We start from the raw sequence: 9257 nt of genomic DNA on the forward strand, positions 1-9257 counted from the left end.
TGGAGCGGCTGGCGTTTGTAACTGTTCATGAATGAAATTAACAACACAATCGAAAGTGATGTTTCCCTTGCGCCGAAACAGAGTCCAAATGCTTCAAAACACGTTTTAAATGTATTTCAGACACAGCTTGACTGTGACGTAGAGAGCAAGTAGAGTCCCAGGCTAAAATAGAGCCGAACTAACTCCTGTAGCTACTGTCATTTCACACAAAACACAAACAGAAATGAATGCAGTGGATGATCTCACAGACATCATGCAATTACTTTCTGATGAGCACGAGAAAGTATTGTTAACAACGCCAATCCGGCAGTTCCCTGAACCGTAGTAAAGGGACCGCTTACTCCTTAGCTTGGGTTGGCTCATTTGCAACAACACAACAACTGCGGGACTCCATCTGCGTTGAACACAGCACTTTATTTCATTACTGCAGGGTGATGCACAGCCTCTCTGGGTACAGTGAGACTCTGTCGTAAAAAGGGAGAACATAACCAAGCAACAGTATGAAGCGTGACAGTCTCTCGCTGCGGCTCTCCAACATGAACAACAACACGGCGCACACACACTTCCTGTTTCACTTACTGACGTCACACGCACGCACAGACATAGTTGGTTAGCTTAGTTTAGCTTCTAACAGTATCAGGTGAGCACCTGAAAGTGTCAGGTGAGCACCTGATCGTGTCAGGTGAGCACCTGATCGTGTCAGGTGAGCACCTGATCGTGTCAGGTGAGCACCTGATCGTGTCAGGTGAGCACCTGATCGTGTCAGGTGAGCACCTGATCGTGTCAGGTGAGCACCTGATCGTGTCAGGTGAGCACCTGATCGTGTCAGGTGAGCACCTGAAACGTTTTTTTGGTTTTTTTCCATGTCCCTTTAGGGGCTCCGTAAATATTAGTCTTTCACTAAACACATTTATAGTTAGTTATCATAAGTGTCACTGTCACAAAGCACGAGCCATACATGTTATAAGAAGCAGCAGATCCCACTATCTCTGTACCTAAAGGTGATATGAACAGTATATACACAGCCTGACTACAATTACAACCTTGTCCCCCACAGAACATATGAATGAATATGTGCTATTATACAAAAACAGCTTAAAAGAGGACTGAAGATCTCACACACTATTAAAATTATTAATTCAGATGAAGAGTTCAGAAGTTATTCATTCTGCAAAATCACACTCACCTGTTCAACAGAACACTGCAGCACCTTCCTAAAATAACTGTCGTCCCCACTCTCCACGAATCCTTGCGTACGTCTGTCCCACTGTGAAGCATCACTGAGTCTTTACCTCAAAAAGGATAATTAAAAAAACATCTTTTGGAGAAATGACCCAACACTTCAGGGATCCTGCTCCATCTGATCATCCAATCAGAGATAAGGGTGTTGAAGCTGAAGATCTCCCCCTGGATGACAAGAAGTGTTTGTTACTGCCTTTGTACATCTATCTTTGTTAAAATGTAACATTTTAAATTGTCATGAAACAATAAGGAAAACAATGACTTAAATGGGTCAAAGTCTAAAAGTGATTTCAGGGGGGAGTAAAAAAAGCAAATGGCAAAAATACTAAGGTTTGTGTTGAGTACGATTCATTCACACCGATTGGCAATGATCCAACCATTGGTGCCTGCCGAAAATTTGTCAGTAAACAACTGATGCAACAGAAAATCGCTTCTGATTCAATTGCGTGTAATGATGAGTAACATGTTACACAAGGTCGGCCAGTATCATGGTGTGATGTTTGTCAGTGGGTTTGAATTTGACTTCATTAAACTTCAACCTGAACCTGTTGTTTTTCTTTGTATCACCTGCGATTTATTAACTTTTAGTATCATGCAGCAACAAATAGATCAAGATTAATGTTACAGTACAGTCCCCTATTAACAGGATACTGTTGCCATCTGTTAAAACTTAATCATCCCAGTTTATTTACCTGTTCTGTGATCTGTTTGTCTCGGTGTCAGGTTAAGAAGAAATGGTGTTTCCCTCCTGTGAAGAAGAAGAGTATCACAGAATTGCAACATTCAGCATGAGAGCAGAAACACACAGAAGCAGCAGTATCTGCATTCCAGAAAAAAAGGTATTGATGGGTATTTAATTTTTTATTACCATGAAGTATTGTTTTGGTGGTCTGTGTCGGTATCTTTGTTTGTTTGTGCTCCCACACTTGCATTTGCCAATATGACCAACAGAGGCCTCCAGACGCTTGTTGCGTGAATGCGGTAAAGTCTGCCATCTCTGATTGCCTTGTTTCAAAAGATTTAAATCTTACTGATCTAGATGTATTGGTGGATGTTGACCATGGGAAGGAAACTGACATTTTGTCAAGTGTCTTGATTTGAAGACAGTCATTCATACATTGGCTCAAAAGTAATCGTGTCACCTACTGGCATCAGGAAATGATGTGCAAAATTTAGTCTAAACAACACATTTCAGGTTGGGTGATGATTCTATTGGACAAATTCTTCTCCCTCTTTTTCTGCATCAATAACTCCTCTCACACCAAATATGTGTTCTCATATCAACTCCAGTCCAGTTGCCCACAGTTCACTACTGAAGCTACACCAGAATGTACTGTTTTTCTTCTCATCAGGTTGAGATGTTTTGAGAGGGGTAGTGAGGCTTTTTAGATTTGGTAACAATCTGATGCATCAGCATCAACATTGTCAGTTGGATAAACGATGAGTCAACTTCAGTTTTGGGAGTGTTTGCTCCACACCAGAGTGGATGTCATCATTAGGACATTATGACTGCCATGTTAGGCTGAGCAGTGTAATTGGTTCAAATGAAGTTAGAGTCCATGGTGCTGGTGTCCTGAAAAAGCTGTAATTTCTCCTGACCCAAATGAGCGATGTGTTCGCTCTTCTCTGTTAACTCCTTTATGAATACAAAAGGAAATCAAGTAAGTATCACACATGCTCCTTCAGGCTATTGTGATTTCTATCTGTCAGAGGTTTGTTTTGGTGTCGAACCTGAGTGAGAAGTCGGTTCTGGTCCTTCAGATTCTGGATGGCTTGTGGAGGAGCTGGAGGCTGGGAGCTCGCTGAGAGTGTTGCTGGTTATTTCCTCACTTCATCCTGGTGAGGGGAGGTGGTGAGGGCCTTCAAATGGACTAAACAACACCTGGACCTGACAGCTGGGGAGTGAATTCCATCATCTGTTCAGACTTCAATAAACCTCAGCACAGTTCCTTGGAAGTGGAAACGTTTAACTGTTATCCTCATACTGAGGAAGAGGCCAACAAAGGTTCTAAATGATCTGAGGCCTATGGCTCTCACCTCACTGGTGATGAACGCTTGGAAAAAGATTGTTTAAAGCCACATCACCAGGATTGTTGATCCACTGATGAACCTACTTCAGTACACATAGGGATGGCAGGGAGGTGGACACCATTCACAAACACCTGGAGTCTCCTAATACCATCGACAGGCTTCACTGGATCTCCACAAGGCTGTGTCTTATCACCTCTGCTTTACATCCTCTACACAGATGTAGTGCTCTCTATGTCCTCTAATTGCCCCTCTGGGTCAAATAAAAGTTACAGTTTAATACAAAGCACATTCAATCTGTAGTGTTGGTGTATTGTATCGAAAAAAAAACACATGGAAACAGGTTGCACCTACAACAGCTCTTAGCTGTGGCCGTTTTAGACCAGTCTTGATCTCACTGTGCAGTGGGAGCTGTGGATTTGGCCCTGGTACCAGTCTCTGGCCCTGCTTCACCACCTGCAGGTCTGTCAGCAGAGTGTCCTTCTCCAGCTCATTCATTTGCCTCAGCTGTGAGTTGAAGGTTAAAAAGAGTGGTATTTTTAGGGTTAGAGTGAAAAGTGGGCACGGGAAATGGAGTGAAATTGTTGAAGACAAAGAAGAAACATTGTACAACAAGTGTGTGAGCTCCCTCCCCTTTAGGTTCAGGTGTGCTTGTGAGTGGAGCCGCCCCTCAAAAGCTGATCAGCTCCTCCTGCTGCTGCTCCTGAGGCCTGAGAGGCTCTTCTTGTTCTTCATTTGACTGTTTGACTTGAGAGAGGACACACACACACAACACTCAGACACCACGTTACTGAACACTCCTCGACTCCAGGCTGACTTTCCTAATTGACTGCAGTCTGCTCGCCTCTCCTCACTTTTAATCTTTTTTAGAGACGCATATTTAACAATATGCTGCTCTTCAAATTAGTCTCTCTTTTTTTTTAGAACAGAGTTTTGTTTGTTTCTTGCTTCGCTGGCTGGATGGAATCCAACATGTGAGTAACATTGTTTGTTTGATCTCCCTCTCATGGTTTGACATCTTTCTTCTTTTTGGGGTGGGTGAGTGACAGACGGGCACATGAGAATTTCAATTGTGAGATGTGTATATTTGAAGTGTAATTGACTGATTGGGAGCTGTATGCCTTTTGTTCTGTTTTATTGTGATATCCTATCTCAAATTGAATCGTTGATTGTACTCAACAGACTTACATACTTTTAGTTTGCTGTTTTCTGAGTGGTGAAGGTGGGTAGCAGCATTTGTCTGTTCCTGCGTCTGAGCAGCAGAAGGAGATTTTACTTAAATGAGAATGGAGCAGCAGATTGAAACTGAGAAGCACAGCATTAAACTTGAACATGAAATTAAGCATGCAAAACAAGAACTAGAACGTGGAAAATTGAAGTTTCAGCACAAATTGGCCCCCGTCTGCTCAGCTTGCTTCTGACAGTCTGGACGTGGCTTAAAAAATTTGAGGAGTCTAATCTAATCTTTTTTGGCTGACAGCATTTTGGTGCCCTAGGTGAGATTGGGATTCGGTTCATATCCACAAATTTAGTGAATATGTTTGAAGGGAATCTTGAAATTATTTTCTTTACATCAGCAAATGTTAAATAAACTGTATTGAGCAGCTCCAGATTTTATAGACAGACATTAAAGACCACCAGAAACGAGGAAAATAAAACAGTAGAGTTGAGCTGTGTTAACAGAGTATACCACATGAGGGAGCTGTAATCTGTAAATCTTCTGACATTAGATGACACTTACTGAACTAAAATACAGTGATTACACATGTCATAAAAGCAGTGATACTGCCATAGCTTGGTTTCACTTCTTTATTCATGTACAAACAATTATGGTCCCTTGTCATATTTGGGCTATTCTGTGTTATTATACTGGTAAAGGTCAAAAAGAGAACTGAAGATCTCCCCTCATATTAAAATTGATTGTAAATTCAGAGGGTCAGGAGTTATTATAGGATATTGTTTTATGCAAAATGACACTCACCTGTAATAATACTGCAGCACCAGTTGTTTCCACTCGCCCCCTAAGCCTTACATACTTTAACTTAGTGTTTGTTACAAGGAATTTATTGAATTGACTTTTCTGATGTGTCTAAATGAAAGACAAAATATAATCCAAATCTTAAATTACATTTTTCAGTACATTTCAAAAACATAGTCTTGGTCATTATTTCCTGCAGGAAAAACTCGTACATATGCACGAGTGTGTGTCCAGAGGGTGTTTTTCACCACAGTGAGAACTTTATGACTCAAAATGTGTCGGTTCTAACAAAATTGTGGGATGATTTGTGAAATTTTTATTTTTACTTTGACATAAATTACTAAAGTCACACTGTAAGAAAGTCAAAGTTGAATCTTTATTGATATTTGGTTGACAGCAGTTCAAGGCTAAATGTAGTACAAAATACCGTAAAACATGAACTTAAAAATAAATAAGGGAAATCATATATATATTGGAGTGAAAGTGTTTCACTACATGTAGAAGCTGAAAAGGCAGTATACAGCCAAAGTTGGACGTAGAAATAACATGACGTACAGTGCATTAGTGTGAAATGTGAAAATGGTTTGGGTTTTTAAAAAGTGTCCATGTTTTTGTAGAGAAGAGACAAAATATTAGTGGACCTGTTGCCGAGGAGATAAAGAAGTTGAGATTCTATCTTAGGGCCACTTGGTGCGATTTGCGCAATTCCCGTGAACAATCACTCGAGTAGAAAATAATCTTTGGTGAAGAATCGCATGGACATGATTCTCCGGATGGCATCACGTACTTGCCTGGCAGCCAGACTCTGCACATAATGAAGGAGAAACTTATAATTTTTGTGTGTGGGCACTTGGAGCTCTACGACACAAGTTGTTATACAGTATGTATTATATATCTTGTGGAAACTTCTGCAGAGAAGAAACCGGCATCATGTGTGGTTTCACAACACCATCTAGAGACGACACAACTTGGCGAGTTTCACCGTTGACTTCAGGGGCTTGACTTCATGGAGTGATACCAATTTCTGGCATTTTTGTCCCAGCTGTTGAGCGTCTACTCGTCCTGAAGTAAACGGCTAAGTTGTTTCCAACTCTGGATGGTGTTGTGAAACCACACACAATGGTGGTTTCATCTCTGCAGATGTTTCCACAAGAGATAGAGAGCAACAACGTGTCTGATATTAGTCATGGTTGATGGTGAAAAGCAATGCCCGTGTATTCTGTCTTTTGGCCAAAATATACCGACTTCCAGAATGCTGACACAGAATGACACAAATGCACTAAATTGATCCAAAATTGACAGACGCTAATGTCGTGGAAAATTCACAGCAGGGCCACATATAGAGAAAAACAACCATTCACTCTCACATGGTCAATTTAAAGTGTCCAATTTACCGAATCCCCATATTGCATGTGTGAGGAACCTGGAGAACCCAGAGAAAACCCCCCCACACACACAGGGAGAACATGCAAACTCCATGCAGAAAGGCCCTTGTTTCAACCGGGGCGCAAACCTAGGTCTTCTTGCTGCAACGACAAGAATGCAAACCACTACACCAAAACCGTGTGGCCCACCAATAGATGTCACTAAATCTTAAACTGTGGTAATGCTAAGTTCAAATAGGGTGTTGAGCTAAAACTGTGTTTGAAGAAGTGATTCTTCATTTGGAAATATGTGCGGGAAAAAATCCAAATAAATTCAGACAATTTAAATAAATTATTATTGTCTTTAACCATACGAGTACATTCATATTGCAGTATGTTAGTACATTCATAGGATAACTTCTAAACCATGCATGTGGGTCTATTGTACATGAGTGGTGCAGCTGTGACAGCAGTTGAGGCTCTGTGGCATCTTTTCCTTGGAGAGGTAAAGCATGGGTTGAACGGTACTGCTGATATCCATCAAGCCGAAGGCCACGTAGTGAATATAACATTGAAACACATCAGGAGAGAAATATTCCTTGAAGGGGAACAGTGCCACAGGTGGAAGGTAGTTGAAAACTATGATGGCCAGGATGATGAGGACCATTTTAAAGGCTCTCTTCTTCACAGGGTGCATCTCATCTCTGCCGGGCCCAGAATGCCACAGCGCCCATAGAATGACAATGTTGCAGAAGACCATGAATGCAAATGTTCCAAGTAACATCGCCGTGAAGACCTTCTCAAAGTTGGGAATGTTGCCTACACATTTAGCAGCAGCATAGGCCAAGATGAAAAGCCAGACCACTATGGCCACGACTGCTCTGTGATTCCGGCCATTGAGCTCAGTGAAGAAGATGGGGTGGACCACAGCTAAGTACCGGTCCAAGCAGATACATGAAAGAATCAGTGGTGAAGTATCTTTCAGGCCGTAGAAGAAGAACAGGACGAACCAGATGCTGGTGCTGGTGATGAAGAGTTTGTTGGCCAGTTCAAGAGGAGGGATGAGGCAAAAGAGCACATCTATTATCGCCAGTTGAAAGATGAAGATATCTGAGCTGGAGGAGTCTTTATTCTTGTGGATGAGCCACAGCACAGTGACGTTGGACGGTATGCCTAGGAACATGTTGGTAACCTGAAAGGCCAGGTACAAAATGAGGAGAGCGGGCATGTGTTTGCATCGCTCATACACTGTCATCTCTCCATCAGTGGAGTTGTAGGGTCTGTGAGAGATGTTGAGCACAGACGAGTTGATGTTTATGACCTCCATGATGGCGCGATCAAAGGTCGTCTGGGAAACAGAGATCTGTCAAACAAACACACAGCAGATTCTGTTGTTAGAGATGTTCATAAAGGCTCCATTCAGACCTGGTATCAACATCCATTCTCTGTTCATTCTCATTCAGTTGCTTTAAGTAGGATTATTCACGACCAGTATTAGATTGCATCCTGGATGTGTCTCCTGCTACCAATTATGATCCGAGCTAGCTTACCCTCTCTTCTTTCAAATATACACTGTTGTCATGGCTGTTTGAAAGAGTCTAATTGTACAGATGTGTCTGCTGTGTGTGAGAGAGAGAGAGAATTGAGACGAGAGGAGCTTGAGTGAGTCTAAGCTCTACACACACTAACATAACACAACATGTTTTCACCATTAGAAAAATAAATCATATGTTGATCAGTGTTAATGTTGTGGAGATGGAATCAAATAAATACAAATAAATAAATGTGGGAGCGGTGATAAGTGTAAGAAACTGAAAACTCAGTGAATCAGACGTTGTAATCCATCCTCAGGACAGATTGCCCTTCTTCCAAATGTAGTTTCTGTAATCAGATCTGCAAACACATTCAGGACAGATTAGAACCATTCATAGTGTTAATGGGATCAAAGGCCCAGGCATCACACAAAAAGCTATGGGTCAAATATAATAATAAAACTTGGCTTGCATTACAATGACACGATCAAACACACAGGCTGTGGTGGGATGTCATTTGTTGTGCCATTTTCAACCAGTAAATCAATGTCTCCACATATCATAAATACATATATATACAGTCAACAAAAATATAAACACACAAAGAAAAACTTGTAGTTATGTGACAAAACAGAGTTACTATCCAAAAATAACAGTACAACTTTATCAATAAAGTGGCTTAAATTTGCGAGCATTAGGATCAATTTCAAAACAAAAGTCCTGGAGTAATGGCAGGAGGAACACAATGGGGGTCGATGATCCAAGTTCACAAACTTCAATAACGTGTGCGTCCACCATTAGCCTCACGCAGAGCGGTACACCGGTGACGCATGGACATCACCAGGTTGTTGATCGTGGCCTGGAATGATCCTGGAATGGTGCACATTCAGTTGTGTTGCCACAGCTGTAACGCTCAACCCAGCACGCCAATGGCACGCTCCCTCATGATTTGTGACATCTGTGGCATATTGACAAGTGACGAAAGTCCACATTTTGGTGTGCCCTTTTATTGACCAGTGTCTGTGTACTGGTCACGCATATTGACCACCACTCTGCTATGATCTGAGATTGTAGTCAATAGGGGTGGCAACAAATCATTCCATAAACAAATGC

The 9257-nt window shown here is 41.6% G+C and overlaps 1 protein-coding gene across 1 annotated transcript; it reads right to left on the bottom strand.

Annotated features, from left to right (window-relative positions):
• Positions 1-2782: 2782 nt before the first annotated feature.
• Positions 2783-7939, bottom strand: LOC310937955 (proteinase-activated receptor 3-like; the record flags this gene model as incomplete). Its single annotated transcript, XM_083902345.1, has 3 exons — positions 2783-2878; positions 3625-3777; positions 7061-7939. 3 exons carry the CDS (start codon positions 7937-7939, stop codon positions 2783-2785), a joined length of 1128 nt encoding a protein of 375 aa, XP_083758471.1.
• Positions 7940-9257: the final 1318 nt, after the last annotated feature.

This window comes from Microchirus variegatus, assembly GCF_963457635.1.
Source record: "Microchirus variegatus genome assembly, chromosome: 16".
Taxonomy (NCBI): domain Eukaryota; kingdom Metazoa; phylum Chordata; class Actinopteri; order Pleuronectiformes; family Soleidae; genus Microchirus; species Microchirus variegatus.